Source organism: Papaver somniferum, chromosome 11 (genome assembly GCF_003573695.1).
Source record: "Papaver somniferum cultivar HN1 chromosome 11, ASM357369v1, whole genome shotgun sequence".
In the NCBI taxonomy this organism is placed as follows: Eukaryota; Viridiplantae; Streptophyta; class Magnoliopsida; order Ranunculales; family Papaveraceae; genus Papaver; species Papaver somniferum.
Window position 1 is genome coordinate 77,286,040 of NC_039368.1, and position 17,563 is coordinate 77,303,602.

The 17,563-nt window shown below is 35.7% G+C and overlaps 2 protein-coding genes, 1 long non-coding RNA gene and 1 other non-coding gene across 4 annotated transcripts; 1 reads left to right on the forward strand and 3 right to left on the reverse strand.

The window, feature by feature from the left end:
* Window positions 1-2,776: 2,776 nt before the first annotated feature.
* Window positions 2,777-4,572, reverse strand: LOC113324604 (probable serine/threonine-protein kinase PBL7). Its single transcript, XM_026572908.1, has 5 exons — window positions 4,290-4,572; window positions 3,841-4,010; window positions 3,568-3,742; window positions 3,091-3,479; window positions 2,777-2,971 (listed from the first exon to the last, which is right to left on the reverse strand). Exons 1-5 carry the CDS (start codon window positions 4,570-4,572, stop codon window positions 2,777-2,779), a joined length of 1,212 nt encoding a protein of 403 aa, XP_026428693.1.
* A 3,182-nt stretch (window positions 4,573-7,754) lies between these two features.
* Window positions 7,755-8,681, forward strand: LOC113324605. Its single transcript, XM_026572909.1, has 2 exons — window positions 7,755-8,416; window positions 8,501-8,681. The coding sequence occupies exons 1-2, from the start codon at window positions 7,755-7,757 to the stop codon at window positions 8,679-8,681; spliced, it is 843 nt and encodes a 280-aa protein (XP_026428694.1).
* Window positions 8,682-11,288: 2,607 nt separating this feature from the next.
* LOC113322575 lies at window positions 11,289-11,922 on the reverse strand. The gene is made up of 3 exons (XR_003347213.1): window positions 11,847-11,922; window positions 11,425-11,594; window positions 11,289-11,331 (listed from the first exon to the last, which is right to left on the reverse strand). It is a non-coding gene; the product is annotated as an uncharacterized LOC113322575 (long non-coding RNA).
* Window positions 11,923-12,059: 137 nt separating this feature from the next.
* Window positions 12,060-12,131, reverse strand: TRNAP-UGG. The gene has a single exon. It is a non-coding gene; the product is annotated as a tRNA-Pro (tRNA).
* Window positions 12,132-17,563: the final 5,432 nt, after the last annotated feature.

The window sequence follows — 17,563 nt, forward strand, 5'->3', positions numbered from 1 at the left end:
TAACGTGTTGTTATTAACGTGACTTTATCTGTTCGAGTCATTAGTCCAAGTCTTAAGTTACTAGCAACTCATGAACAATGAATATAGATGTTGGGGTAGGCTGACTGATAAGTGCCCTCGCTAAACAAAGTTGTTACTAAAGAATAATAGAATGAGAAGGCAATACGGGAATCCATTTACCTTTTCATTTCTTATTCTTAAACTGTACATAGTACGGACCCTTAAGGGTTATTTATACTAGTTACAAAATCTGATAAACACCTCCCATAGAGATAACTATCAATGTACGGGTGCCATGTTATGGTACATCTGTCCTATGCTGGGTGATTTTGTGGTGCCCGCATAAGGCGTGTGCACTTGTGGATTATCCACATTACACAACATTCTCTCCTTTGAATATGTTTTTCTCGACACCACGCCTGTAATGAATTCCTTTATAAACAGCGGGTGACACATCCACTGAAAAGCATCCCCTGTTAAAATTATAAAATAAGTCTCAACCAGGTCCAGGATATGTACAATAGAAAAAGAGAAATTGTTTCTGCTGCTCACCTACGTTATGGTTTTGCTAGCATGTTTAGCAGGCCCAATTTGAGTGTGTTTTACAAGAATTATTTTTTTAAGGCCCATGGTCTTATTAGGCCAACCTCCCTATACTTATAAGAAATGTTCTAAAGTTAGGTAAATACACATTTATCTTTTACTTTAATTTAAATTAAAACTAACCTAATAACTATATAAATCTAATCATATACATCTAATCTAAATGAATCTATTATCAAAATCAAAATCAAAAACAAAAATAGGAAGGGAATTGAAATTTTTTAGTTTTGAAAATAAATAAATTATTCTCTTCTTCTTCTCTCTTTCCTTGACGTTCCTCGTCGATTGAAAATTATTCTTTTCTCATGTTCTTCTCTTCTTCCCCAATACTTTTAATTTAATAGATATCATCAAAATAGGGTTCATATGGAAGTTACAGTTCTTTGTTCGGTTAGGACGCGTTTCACAAAAATCCTAGTTTCTTAACCGAACTTCCCGAAAGAAGAACAAGAAGAACAGTGTGGTTCAATAGGATTTAAAATTAGGTTACCGAACTGCGAGTTCGGTTGGTTCGCAAAAATTTCTAAAACTATCTAGTAACCGAACTCTACCATATTACAAAAAGAAAAAAAAAATCCAACGTAACCGAACTGTGCTATTTTTCCCACTATGTTGAGTTCTCATTCAACCGAACTTTTCCCACTCTGTTCGGTTGGTTCGCAAAAAATTCTAAAACTAGTTAGTAACCAAACTCTACCCATGATACAAAAAAAAAACAATGTAACCGAACTGTGTTATTTTTCCCACTATGTTGAGTTATGATTTAACCGAACTTGTCCCACTATGTTCGGTTTGTTCGCAAATTTTTTTGACAAACCGAACTCTTCACTAATTGCATACATGTGGAGTTCGGTTAGATATGTTGTTACGTTAAAGTTTGCGAACCAACCGAACATGACTCTGTAAATCCTATAAACAAAGTTCGGTAACATGTTGTTAACCGAACGACTAAAAACCTCCATTAAAGAGCGAGTTCGGTAACCTGCGTGTTTGGGAAAGTAACCGAACTACACTTTCAGATGAGTTCGGTAACTTGTTCTTCACATAAGATAACCGAACAAGCCCAAATCTACTCTAAGAATTTACATTTTTTTGAAAATTTGGAGCAATTCAACTAACATTATCTAAGTTTGAAGCATACCTGGGTACCCAAATACTCTTCCTCCGATTGTGGTTGGTAAAGTCCATCGTTTTTCATGTTTTCCTTCTTCATCTTCTTTAACTTTACTCTTTCAATAATTCTACTTCTTTTAAAAAAAAAAACATTTGATTTTTTAATGTCACTAATTATCTTTAACTTAATCATTACACTAATTATTATTAACACTAACTAATCATTATCCAAAATTAATCAGGAGGATAATTTAGGTATTAATATAAATATCTAGATAAGGGGTGACCTGGATTTACTTCTAATATCTTTTGCAAAATAAAACCATGGTCCCCACAAAAAATCCATGGTCCCCATAAAATCGTTCGTTTAAAAGACCTCACATGCACGGCAATTGGAATGTTCTTGCAAAAAACATCACATTACTTATCCCATGTAACAATTAGAATCATAGTGATGTTAGAGCCTCAGACGATCATACGAAAGTGCTGTCTGACTCTAAATAAAGTATTCAGAACTTTGCTTCTCCAGAGTTCACTGGAACTCACTCATAGAGGTTATAAGCTCTGAATTTCTGAAGCTCTTGAACAATTTTGATTTTATTGCAAGTTCGTGCAGATTAACAACTTCAACATAAGCAAAATTAGACAATGTAGCATACGAAAGTAACGAACCATGTCAAATTTAATAGCTATCATAATTACATGCCAAGTCAAGCAAGAATCAGTTTACATAACTTGAAGTCTTTAAAACAAAAAAGAAGTAAATCTATTTCGAACAAAACTCAAGTTTAGATACATGTCATTGATGCAATTTAGACTTTCTGCAGCTGAAAAAAGAAGAATAAAAGAAACCACTTGTAGTCCACCAACCTTGCCTACAATGTTGCCCCTTGCCAAGAATATTATCATTGAACTCTATTGTAGCTTTACTCAACTAGAAATCATCATTGTTCCATGACTTTACTACCACTTTCATCCAAAAAATTTACCTACGCAACTGCTTATGCTTTATGTACCATGGTTGAAGGAGTAAATTGATCAGATTAGGTTGTACCCTGTGCTAGTGTGTGCTTCTTCGTAAACTTGACAGAACAGTCACAGCTTCTGCTATACGGGGTCTTTTGTGAGGATCTCGTTCTACACACATTTTAGCAAGTTCGAGAGCTTGGACAAGTTCACGATATGGATACTGTCCTTTCATGAGTGGGTCAGCTATTTCTGGGAACTTCTCACTGTCACTGAGTAACGGCCGTGCCTGCAAAATCAAAAAGCTGGTTAGTTAAGGAAATGCACGACGAAAATATTTGTGCTGAACTCTCTAGATTGGATAAAAGAATAAATAAATGGTGTGGACAAAGGGGAGAAAAAAGTTACCCATGCATGAATAAAGTGCTCTTTATGGGGTTTGGTTATATCACAAGCCTTCCGCCCAGAGATCAACTCGAGCAAAACAATACCAAAACTATAGATATCAGATTTCAAAGTGAGTGTGCCAGTCCTACATATATCGGAACCAGCAGTATAACCGTATCGCAGCTTGGAAAAGAGCGTGCTGTAATCCCCAGTAGGACCATATTTTGCACACTCAAAATTTGACAGCTTTGGATTGTAATTTTCATCGAGCAATACACCCGTGTTTTTCCAGCCAGCATAAATTATAGGAGGATCATTTTGATCATGCAAATACTCTAAAGCTTTGGCAACACCCTGTGCTATCTTCATCCTAGTCTTCCAGTCTAGTGGCCTTTTTCCAGGTTTAAGGTCTACAACATAGAAGACCAAGTTAATTACTTTTTATAATTGATTTACCATGTCATGATCCATGAGATGGTGAGAACCAAGAAACCTTACCATGTATGTGAAGATTCAACGATCGTAATGACATAAACTCATAAACAATAATATGTTCTTCCCCTTTATCACAATAACCAATCATCTTGATGAGGTTAGGATGCTTGATGCAGCTGAGCATCCGAACCTCCGGCCACAAATCTTCCTGCCCGTCATACCTTTTCACGGCAACTTCCTGAAATTTAATTTAAGTTAATAGTAACATTAAATAGCCATCTATTACTTGGGACTAAATTTGCCAAGTATAGCTAAGTAACATACAACAACTCTCACCTGTCCCTCTTCGAGAATTCCCTTATACACACGTCCAAATGTTCCTTGACCTAAATCGCGTCCTGGATCGAACGCATCAGTGACGACCATAAGCTCTTTTGGTTTGAATACACGAACATTGGCAACCCTATGCTGAAATTCAGCTTGGTCTGCTTCAACACCTTCAGTTCCTGAAACCAAAACATATACCCCGCATATATCGTTAAACTCTCACCTTTCTTAACTCATTATCCATAATAAAAATGCATATACCAAAAAATTCAAGCAATAACCAAAACCAATTTCCTAGAACTCAATAAATAATAACTAATTAAGGACTTAGAAGATCACAAAACAGGAAATGGGCTATATAGCCAAAAACACAAGTTTTTTGCGCCATATGAATTGGTAGAAGTTTCGTCTGGGTCAAATGGACAATTCAACTTTTTAATTGAAACTGACCCAATTACCTTTTTGTAACTGCACGTTCTCCGTCTCCTCAACAAAACCACGTTCTCCTTCTCTCTTCAGATGAAAACCGCCAACATCCTTCTTCTTCATCTTCTCACAAACTAGAAGAGGAACAAATTCGTCCACTGTTTCCCTACACCAAAAACCATCAGAAATCGATTTCCTCCACCGTCTCCTAACCATCAACAGTAGCAGATTCATCAGAAACCATCCGAAAATCAGTTTCATCCACCGTCTGCTAGTTTCATCAACCTTCAACACCTTCGTGAAATTGGGTTTCATTCACCGTCAACACTTTCGTGAAATTGGTTTTCATTAACCGTTTTCAAACACCATCAACACTACTCTACAACATCAGAGGTTTCTAGGGTTTCAATCAATCTATCAGTTCAGTGAAGAATCAGGGTTTTAAATCAATTTGAAGAATCAGGGTTTCAAAATATATAGGATGTAACTGGGTTTCATCTGATTCCTGCAGAAACTGGTTTTCATCTATCTTTGAAGATAGGATATAATTGAGTTTCATCCATATTTAAAAATATGATTTAACTGGTTTTGTTCCAAATTGTTGCAGGAAGCAGTAGCATAACTAAAGCTAAATAAACAAAATCTTATTAGACTAAAGCTGGGACAAAATCTTATTAGACAAAATCTTATTAGACTAAATTGTTGCAGGAAGCAGTAGCATATTTAAAAAAATGGTTATATTTCTCAACAACAAGACGAGCTTCATCTCATCCTCCATAAAAATATTGACCAACACCTTTTATAATAAACTCCCATTCAGCCTCCCTGCAAGATCTTTTAATTGCCAACTTTCCATTGTATGTACGTTCTTGAGACATGGGGATATCTTGATAAGAAACAAGCTCTTGAGAGGATGGAAAAGGTGACTGAGCTAAAAGAAACTCCGTCATTGTAGGTGTAGGAGTAACTTTACTGTTGCTCGGAAGATGACAAGGATTAACCAACTGAGCTCTGCTAGGATCTGGTGCTAAACGAAACTTGCTCATTCTACTACTGCTCGGAAGATGACAAGGATTAACCAACTGAGCTCTGCTAGGGTCTGGTGCTAAACGAAACTCGTTCATTCTACTGCTGCTCGGAAGATGACAAGGATTAACCAACTGAGCTCTGCTAGGGTCTGGTGCTAAACTAAACTCGCTCGTAGTAGGTTCACGAACAAAATCAGGAGCACGAAGAGGAACACGTTCAAATAAACGAATCTCCAAGAAAGACAACTGGTTAACAATACACAATGACAACAAAGAACAGAGCTTCACATCACTGTCAACAACATTGCTTCTCCCCTCATAGTCAAATACAAACTGAATTGAGTCTGGTAAAATGATATTCCAATAAGAACAGACATGCGCCTTCAACTCATCAACTGTTGACTTCGTAGTAACTTGGTATGGACACGCATCGGTACCCCGGATAACCACACAGAGAAAATGACGATCCATCTACAGGGAATATATAAAACAAATATAAATGAATCTGGATGTATTCAATTGACAATAAACAAAGAAAAAAATTATATGTAAACAAATAAGCAGCAGTTACAAGCATACAATGTGACCACCAACTGCATTCATACAACCCATACTCCAACATCTCTTCCACTCTCTCAACAACCATTATAATCTCGCTATAGCAACATCTCCTAACGCAGATGTTCTCCTCCCTGGAATCCAGATTTTCTCATCACGAATAAACGAACATCTGTGTACAATGCCCTATAAATTAACTAAAACCAAAAATGGTTTGCATCTGTATATCATCAAAGTACCATTTTGGCACAATGTACCACCAAAGAAGCTGTCATAAATTACTATGTACTTCTACGACTACGAGTACTGCTCTAAACAGTTCCATATAATACTTTCTCCTTCAGCAAGTTACTATGTACTTACTAGCAAAGTTCTATTTCCCTTAAGCCTCTAACACTCAACCAAGTTATCATCAGTAAATACCCAAAAAAACAAGAACCAATCAATCAATCCAGAGTTCATCACCAATATTGAAAGTAACATAAGCATCAACAACTGCATGCATAATCTGTGGTTGTGTAAGGTATTTTTGATTCCAATTGCTCACAATAACATCTCTAGGTCTTTCAATAACATCTCTGTGGTTGTGTAACGTAAAGGTGAAATCCTAATAATAACCTAAACCCAAAATTGGTTTGCATCTGTGTATATTGCATTGAAAATAAGATTATTAAACCCTGGAAAACATGATTCTTGACAAACCAAAATAATGTCACATAATCAACTAAACCCTGGATATTCCAAATCAACAACTAAAATCAAAAATTAACAAAGATTAATCTTCAAATTCATAAAAAATCATCAACAACTAAAAATTACTTCAAAATCGACAGAGAAACTTCAATTGGACAAAAACCAAATCAAAATTATTTCAATTGAAATTTACCGTTCGACGCTATTAGATGAAACTTCGATTCAACAGTTGAAACTCCAATTGAAACTTCGATTCAACAAACTATTCAACAGTCATTAATCACCATGATTGATCAACCAGATCTGAAAAAGACACGAGCTCGGAAACTTTGATCGAATTCTGCAGGTGAGGAATAAACGAGCTCTGCCGGGACGGGGAGGTTTTGAAAAGAGAAATAAATTCTCTTTGAAAAGAAGAGTTTAGAAGGTTAGGGGTATTTTAGGTAAGACATATTTTTTTATTTTAATTTTCCTCGGCCAAATATCCAAATTGGCTATATAGACAGTATATTTATGATGTTTGGCTATATAAACAGTATCAAAAGCTAAGAATCTATTTCACCCAGGAATTTTGTCTTTTGGTCTTTTTGACCAATTTTGTGATCACAAAATTGGTTAAAAAGACCAAAATCAACAATTTCTGGGTGAATTGGATAGTTAGATTTTGATACTGTTTAAATGGACAAAAATGTAAAAGTAGGCAGGATGTAACCAGTTTCATCGTGCCCATTTTCAAATATTTTTTCTTATTTTTAATTTACACAGGATGTATCCAGTTTCATCCTTGCTATTTTTTAAATTTAAGCTAGGATGAATCCAGTTTCATCCTTGCTATTTTTTTTTGGCCATTTCACCCAAACTATTTTTTACTCGTCCATTTAAACCGTGATTTAAAAATATTTGGACAAATGACCCATTTTCCGTTAGAAGATTAGGTATCACCTTGTCAAGTGACCAAAATAACCTTTTTAAATAATGCCACGTTTTCATGCAACTTTTGGCGCTAAATGAAACAGCAGCGACCCGTTGTAATTTAAATGAACCGTTGTGACTGAAACAGAGACAACGCGAACTGTAAAGACACATCTCTTTGGAAGAGACACACATTTCAACACCAAAAGAAACCTGAAAACCCAATATATAATTCTAACCAGTAATCCCATTATCACCGCCCCATCTCTTTTCACATTTCATCTGTCTGTCGTTTCTCAAATAATTATGTCATCTTCCAGTTCCAGTTCCGATTCCAGTTCCGGTGAGGAGATAACCATTGATCAACTACGATCTATTTACAAGATAGACAGAGATATGTATAGAAAACTTACTGTGAACATGCGTAAGGAACCTTTAGTCTGTATGGCTGTGATGGCTCTTTGGCTCTTTATGGAAGACCTTGGATATCCCAATGTCATCCCTATGTTACTATCATATCCAAGCGATATCATTGATTACGCCTTCGAAGAAGCGAAAGTGTTAGTATATCATATACTCACCAGGACTCCACCCCCTTCTTCTCTAATTGATACCCCGATAACGTTAAGATTGATACACGTTGTCGGATCTCGGGCATATATACCTATGAAGAATCTGTATCACGATGGAACAATTCCGTATATTGAAATCACGAACAGACTAAAAGATCTCTGCTGTACTTTGTTTGAAGATATTTTCATAGAAGCAATGTCAGGGACCAACGCTACAAATACTACCGTATATAGTCAGAGATTATTTAATGAAATCGGGGGCTCTTCATCGGTGCCTACAGTGGAGGAACCACAGGTAGTACGAGTTAGTACTCCACCGAGTGAACGAACTATGTTCATTACATTCTCTAAGGAATTTCCAATTACGGAAGATCAATTGCGAGAGTATTTTGTCGGGTAAGAATAATTATACATTCAACATTAAGTTTATTCAACTATTTGTGGGTAACAATTGATTTAGTTTTGTTGAAATTACTGCAGGATGCATGGGGACTGTATAGAAAGAATCGATATGCAAGAAATACAACCACCACAAAGACGGTTAATGTTTGCTAAGATAGCTTTCAATGAATCTGAAACAATTGATCAAATCCTTGGCGGCGTAGAGGCCGTTTGGCTTTTAATCAATGGAGTTCGTGTACGTGCTAGCAAGGAGATATGAGGGCAGTCAAATATTTCATCAATGCACATGCAAGAATCAACTATATATCATCAGTTAGTTGTTGAGTGTTGCGTTTTTTTTCTTAATGTTTTGCAAATCTTGTTTTTGTTAAATGATGCGCATGAGTTTAAGTAACTATGCTAAACAAATTCAGGGGAATAAATCATCATTTTAAACGTGAACTGCTAATTTCGTTCTATACTTTTTATATAAATTTTCAATCTTCAACTTATTTGGGATGATGCCATATTATATATACACAAATGCTCAATGTAGACAAGGGCAACCCTGGATCATCTACTCTTAACCGAAAAGTAGTTGTTCATCATATTAAATGAGATTAGTCTGCATCATGATCCACATTTTGTCTCGTGACCCTAAAATTTGGCAAGTTAGTCGGAATATTCCTTGTGATCCAAAAACTGTATAAGAGTTGCACTTGCATTGTGATTCAAAAACTCCTATTCCCGCACTTGAAACTTTTTCTAATATTAATTACCATTACAAAACAACTTTTGAGTAAGATGTGTATGGTTTTAAGAAAAAAGAATAAGAAAGGGTGAAGTGTAACTAATGATCTTATTGTTGAGCTAGCATAAGTTGGCCCAGAGACGTAAGCAGACCATCTTGAGAAGCCAAATCCATAGCCTATAAAAGGTAGTACGGAGCAGATTATAAAGCCAATAAAGAACCTGGTGTCATTCGGGGTGACTCGGTTAGAATTAGGGGTGACTGAGTAAGATAAAATAGGTTAAAAATACTTATATGTCCCTTCATAATCGGTAGATAAAGAACATAACGAAATTTCTGATTTGAATCGGTAGAAAATAAACATCGGGAAATACCGATTGTGTAAATAGAGAAATTCGAAATTCAATTGGTTTTTGAAAATTTTGAATTTAGGGCTACTACGATAATCGGAAGATAAAGAACATCACGAGACTACCGATTGTACAACCGGTAGATAATAAACATCACAAGACTACCGATTGTGCAAATAGAGAAATTCGAAATTCCACTGGATTTTGAAAATTTAGATAATGAACATCATGAGACTACCGATTGTACAATCGGTAGATAATAAACATCCCGAGTCTACCGATTGTGAAAATAAAAAAACTCAAAATTCCATTGGTTTTTGAAAATTTTGAATTCGGGGCTACTAGCACAATCGATAGATAATGAATATCACGAGATTACCGATTGTATAATCGGTAGATAATAAACGTCCCGAGTCTACCGATTGTGAAAATAGAGAAACTCAAAATTCCAGTGGTTTTTGAAAATTTTGAATTTGGAATTACTGCCATAATCGGTAGAAAATTAACATCACGAAACTACCGATTGTACAATCGGTAGATAGTATACTTCCCGAGTCTGACGATTGTGAAAATAGAGAAACTCAAGATTCCACTGGTGTTTGAAAATTTTGAATTTGGGACTACTACCATAATCGGTAGAAAATTACCAACTACCGATTATAATTTTCGTAACACAAACTAACATACATCAATATAAACTACCGACATTTTTACCATTTCGAATTTTTTAATATGGGGTGGCTTGATTTTAGGTTTGGGTGACCTTTTTTGTCTTTTTGTGTCGCCCCTAACTCTACTGATTCGCCCCTAATGACGTCAGGATAAAGAAGTCAATTCTTTAAGGTATTCAATTAATTCAATTAACATCACTAGTCGACCAACTCTTGTGTAATTTCATTCAACAAGAAATCATCATTATTCTATGATGATGGCTTTACTACTACTCTCATCCCAAAATTTTACCTATGCAACTGCTTATGTTCTATGTACCGTGGTTGTACCCTGTGCTTCTTAAATTTGGGAGACTAAACATGAAAGAGTAGTCACAACTTCTGCTGCACGTGGTCTTTTCTGAGGATCTTCTTGTACACACATTTTCACAAGATCAAGGGCTTGGATAAATCCCCGACATGGATACTGTCCTTTCATGAGTGGGTCAGCAATTTCAGGGAACTTCTCACAGTCACTAAGTAATGGACGTGCCTGCAATCAAAAAGTTGATAAGTTATGGACCCAGAGATCAACTCAAGCAAAACAATACCAAAACTGTAGATACCAGATCTCAAACTGAGCCTGCCAGTCATACGTAACTCGCTACAACCATTATAACCGTATCGCAGCCTTCCATCCAGCCTTCCATGCAGCGTGATGTAAACACATTTAGGACCATGTTTTGCACAATCAAAATTTGACAGCTTTGGATTATAATTTTCATCGAGTAATATACCGGTTTTTTCCAGCCAGCATAAATTATAGGAGGATCATTTTGATCATGCAAGTACTCTAAAGCTTTCGCAACACCTTCTGCTATCTTCATCCTAGTCTTCAAGTCTAGAGGCTTCTTGCCTGGTTTAAGGTCTACAACATAGAAGACCAAGTCAATTACTTATTACTCCATGTCATGATCCATGAGATGGTGAGAACCAAGAAACCTTACCATGCAAGTGAAGATTCAACGATCGTAATGGCATAAATTCATGAACAATAATATGATCATTCCCTTTATCACAATAGCCGATCATCTTGATGAGGTTAGAGTGGTCGATGCAGCTGAGCATTCGAACCTCCGTCCACAAATCTTCCTGATAATACCTTTTCACGGCAACTTCCTGAAATTTAAGTTGGTCAGTAACATTGAATAGTCATCTATTACTTGGGACTAAATTTGCTTAATATAGGAGGTAACGTATAACAACTCTCACCTGTCCATCTTCGAGAATTCCCTTATACACACGTCCAAATGTTCCTTGACCTAAATCACGTCCTGGATCGAACGCATCAGTGGTGACAATAAGCTCTTTTGGTTTAAATACACGAACATTGGCAACACTATGCTGAAATTCAGCTTGGTCTGCTTCAACACCTTCAGTTCCTGAAACCAAAACATATATCTCGCATATATCATTAAACCTCCGATCCTCTGTTGGAACACAGAGAACAATGTTCCGCACAACAGTTCTCATTACCCATAACTTCGATGATAGTTCCAAGAAAATATGCATATATCAAAAAACTCAAGCAATAATATTATTGTTACCAAATTCAAGATAATCAAACCAAAACCAATTTCCAAAAAAATCAATAAATAAGTACTAATTAAGGATTTAGAAGAATAGGTACGTACCATAACCATCTCTCCTCTCCGAATGTGACCGCTGCGCCTTACTCGATCTAACAAAAGAGAAAAAACAAAACCTAGCCATACCAAAAAAGAAAATAAGAAGAGAAGATTCAGAACGTGTTTTCGAAGTTTCGAATTACTGTCACAAGTGACCAAAAACACTTTCTCAACTATCCCACGCAATGCACGTTTGATAAAAACACAAAGAAAAAAGAGGGGGCATTCCGAGAATCGAACTCGGGACCTCTCGCACCCAAAGCGAGAATCATACCACTAGACCAAATGCCCAGATACCAAGGAAAACAAAACTTTTTAAATATATTCGGATTAGAAAATTTGAACATATCAAGCTTGATAAGTGTGTGCGCCTACTGTTAAAACATGAAGTTTAGTTCTAGCCTTGCCCATACATCTGCGATTAAGCCATCAGGAAAACTAGTTGCTGCATTCTCAAGTTACAAGTGTGTCTTGCCGGATGAGAATAGAGATGAGAAAAAACACATAAGCTGTGTGGAGGCGGAAAACTAGAGATAGAGAAAAGAAAACTCAAAGAAACAGTAATAAACCAAAGCTGACACTAAAAAAAAAATTTCTATGCACATAAATTGGATCAACACTATAAGACCCATCTTGTCGGACCTAAAAATCACAATGCAACTTGCAAACCAAAATTAAGAATACTACTTACTATCAAGTAGAACACTCTTCAACATCCTATATGATTAAATCGTCATGGTTTTTTGCAAGATCGTTAAACATGTCTTGATGGTATTTGCAAGATCATTAAACTCGAATTTATGTATTAATCAACCTAGAATGGTTCATTTGAAATTGTATAATTTTTAGAAATTATATTTGTTACATATACAAGTTTTTCAAACTCTATTTAAAAGGGGATAATGTCTAAAAAAAGATGATATATTTGAAAGGGGCATTCAGAGAATCGATTTGTTGCGGATATAAGTTTTTCAAACTCTATTTAAAAGGGGATAATATCTAAGAAAAAATGATGATATATTTGAAAGGGGCATTCCGAGAATCGAGTTTGCAGAGAATCAAATGCGGGACCTCTCGCACCCAAAGCGAGAATCATACCACTAGACTAAATTCCGGATGCTATACCATTTCAAACTTAACACATATAAGCTATTTTTTTTGCTAAATAATAAAAAATAGGAAAACCAAAGTTACCAAAGAATATAAAAAAAGTCCCTAATGGAACTAACTCAAATGACTAAATGGAAAGAACCTTTATTTCTAGGCATACAACTAATAGAACCTGTAATAAGGTTGATCTGTATTTTCCAGACCATACATGAGAGAAGGTTTAGTTTCAAATATTATTCTTTCACCTTTTATAAGACTGGATTCCCTCTTAGATAATTTGTCCGCTGAGAAGTTTATTTCTCTGTAGCTGTGAATAAAGAACCAAGAATAGAGCCTTTTACATATTGTACACCATCTTATTTTTGCATACCGAGGTATCCTATGTTTATGGAAAGATGTGGGTACTGCTTTTGAATCAGTCCTGAAAATTGGATGATAAAATCCTTTACTTATTTCCCATTTCCCTGTATTCAAGAATGATATTACTTCTGCAAAATAATTTGTGGAGATCTCCAAACCAGCTTCCAATGCAAAAATATATTCTCCTATATAATTTCTTCATATAAACCCATATCCAGAGATCCCTGGAGTTCCTTTTAGAAACACCATCACAACGCATAAGCAATATGTTTGGTTCTGGAAGTTTGAAAAACATCTTCATTATGCCTATATTTTTTTACTTTTCTCCTTTTTAGTCCAAATATTTTTAACGCCTGCAAATCATCATAACTATTCCACATGGTAGCTTTCATTGTAACTTCACTTTCTTCAGTAAAATGAAACACTTTATCCTTGATGGATTCGAATTGCATCTAACATTTTCATACACACATTTGTTCCTCACGAACCTTCTCTCATTGTACTAAGAAAAGTAATCATCCATACTTATTTAATAGCATGACTTTTATTTTTTGCTAGCCGTAAAATTTCTTCTAAGGATTTTGGGTCTTTAATTTAAAGATCCCTCCAAGCCAACTCCAAATGATTTCATTGAACTTAAAACACCATAATATATGCTCTAAAGTTTCTTCGTCATTTTTACAGAATACACATCTTGAAACTAGATTGAATTTACTCTTTTTCATATTGTCATCTGTTGCACATATATTTTGATCAAGTTTCCAAACATTGCTAGACAAATTTGGATGAACAGAATGATTCCATACCTTTTTGGTCCACTGAAGACTTGGGAATTTTCTCTTATACACTAGAGAAATCACCAGATATAATACCCGTCCAAATCCTTCTGTCCACTACACCAAATTCTTGGATTCGTAACTAAAATTTGTAACGGCTTACTGGCCTTTACAAAATTCCCGTTACAAAATGGTTGTAATAGGATGAACATTACAAATATTTCATTATTTCATAACAGAGGCCAGCCGTTATGAAATTTTTTAATAGGCGTGCGAGCCACACGCTTGGTCACACTTGGGTTGTAACACTTGGCTTTCTTAGGCGTGCGATTCACATGCGCGAAAGATATTTTCACCCAACACCAAATCACCTGGAGGATGTTTCTCCCCTTATCCTTTTCTCCACTAATACTCGTTTCAACCACAAGAATCATTTTCTTTTTCCATACCCATCTACTCGAAAAAAATCTTCTTCTCTTCCCTCTCTTCTCTTCCCTATCCTCTTAGGGTTTTGGATTTCATAGATCATCTACTAACCGAGTTCAGGTTTTCGATTTCACAGATCTATGTTAGAAGATCTATTAATCATCAGTTTCTAAAAATATTTCTTCCCCTACGGTTCCTGCCACTGCTGTAAGAAGAAATTGATGGTGATATTCTCAGCTGATAGAAGATGAATCTTTTGTTGCCATTTGATTCAAGTCAAGAATGGGTATGAACCAGTGTTCGCATTGGTGGAGAGAAAGGTGCAAAGAAAGAGATGGATCTGTAGTATTGGTTTGATTTGGTAAGGGTTTCAAAGAATCATAGCATGGGTTGTTAGAATGACAGAGAAGATGGCAGGAACTCAAATGACTTCGGTGTTGTGGAATCTGAGATTGGAAGTTGGAATCAAATAGATTACATAATCAATTAATCTGGTGATAACTAATGAAGAACGAAAAGGGGATCTGAGATACAGAAGATGATTCTCTTATTTTTTATGCTATCAACGAGATTTGTGGAAATCTGGGTTTGTGGTGGTTGCTGTTATGGAGGAAGTGGTGATGGATTCGGGTTGTAAATGACCGAGTGGTGATGTTTTTGGTGTTTTCCAAGAAGATTATGTTGGTAATGTTCATCTCATGATATTCTTATATGGTTTTGACAGGATTATTTAGCTGTGAGATCAAGAGAAGACTGATGGATAATGAGTCTGATGGGGGTATTTAGATGATGTTGAAGGTGCAATTGTTATAGTGAGAAGTCAAGAGAGTAAATGTTGGTTTAGTTATATGTATGCTTAGGATTGATTGAATGTGATTGCACATTGTAAGTAGAGAAGAGCTACAGAATGGAGGTCACACTGGTGCAGCTGAACTGAATGGCTTGAGTCAGTGTGCAGATTATTTGAAGATGCCAATGAGCTGTTACTGCTTTGCTTTGGTAGTATGAATTACATGAATAAATGCAGATGGAAATGAGTGTTGCAGCTACAAATGGGTGAAAATGAACTGAAGTTGGTGGTTCTTATGGTGAAGTGGTGATGAGTTTGTGTTAGAGCATTGCTCGGTTGAACCCACCAAGCGTTGGTATGTCAAGTTTGGTTGTCATATTTTAGTGAATCAAAACTCATTTAAAGATTCGCTTGATTATATGCTAGAGTCAACTTCGTATAGGTTAGCTTGAAAGTATTAGGATATGAGACTTACAAGTATTACTAAAGACTTGAAGATTGCGAAGAAGTATGGAGCTACAACGACACACATCATCCTTCCTCTTGAGGTTAGTAATATTTAACTTGAACGGTTTCATTCCCTAACGTATCTTTCAAGTCGTGCATATTGAAAACGAAACTGCGAAGCTGTGTATGATACTCTAGTTAGACATAGTATTAAGGAATACAATATGGGGTTTATTGCTTAACCATTAAACTTTTTATATAAGACATCGACATAATCGTATTAATGCTATTGTGATTATGTATGGGTGTGAGTAAAAATTTCATCCTAGGAAACAATGTTTTTACATTCGTTTAAAGGAAGTAAGTTCGCAAACTCGTTTGTGGATCGAAAGGGAAATCGCTAGGCTTATTGTTATTGTCATTCATTGCAAATCTATTTTGATTACCAATATGTGTGTTTAGTATAACCACTCATAAACTTTTTTATTTTCTTGGTAAAACTATTCACAAGGCCTGACTTATGTATTGGTATAACTTTTATTAGTAAAACCGATCTTAAGTAATCACTCAAGATGGTATGATCGATGCCTTGTAAATATCAACTTTTATCTAGTCATTGGGGAACCGATCCTAGTGACAGATGCAACAAATTTTCAAGAGGGGAATCGATCCTTGTAAGAGGTGCAAAAAGTTTTTAGTGAAAGGGGAACCTATCCTATAAACATGTGCACCCAGTTCTTAGAAGATGGGGAAACCGATCCTATGGACATGTGCACCAAATCACAGGTAGTTACCATAAACATGTGGGGAGCCGATCCTAGTACCTAGTCAACCGAGTTTTGGTAACTAGTGTGACTATGCACAATACTCACATGGAGGTATAACCGAAACTTGTTTTGGAACCGTGAAACCCATGTTTGGTGATTTGATAGGATAATCAATCATCTAGTTCTTGGAAGTCGGATGCAATCATTTCCAAGATTGTAAGTATGAAAAAGGACTTGCAGTCATACTTTGAGAACATGTTGTAACTCTTATCATTAATTGTTCAAAAATATTCCTTAATAGCTAAAGGAGAATCCCAGGATCGAAATAAATTGAGAATCTTTTAATTAAGGTTTCGTGGTCTTTATATGCTATTTAATTTCCATCAATTAAATGCATATCTTTAGAAAATAATAATTAGTAATGTGCATTTACTGATAATAGATTTTTCTATTGGGATTTTGGTCAATATTTGGACAATGCATTTCCAGGAATTATGAAAACCGATTTTGTGTGTATTGCATATCTTTAAGAATATTTGGTTTTGGAAATTCCTTGGTGCCCGAAATTCCTTGTCTATAAATATTGAAGTTTGCATCTCTTGCAAACCAATCCTCAGATCCAACAAAACTACCTCAGTTGTGTTGTTACTGGTGGAGCCGCCTATTGGAGAGGAGAGTACCCTAATTAGGAGAAATCTCTTACGGCCGCTTGATTTAAAGACTTCCTTGGGATTTAGAAGATATATTAGTACCATTGGTGGGAAACTAGATAATTGCGGTTTATTATTAGTTTTGCATTGATTTGATTGACTGGCGGTGGTTGAACTTTAATTGCACCTAGTTTGTTTATGCTTGAAGAAATTCTATTCAAATATAAGATTTAATCAAACTAGATCAAAGTTTCGACGGGGATCTTTAGACTATTTGTTGATCTAAAGACGTCTTGTGATAATCCAACGTTAACAGACTCCATTCTGTGTATGATTGATCACAAGAAATTCAAGTTGATTGTGTGCAGGTGTTTATTCAAAGAAGATTTGAAGACAA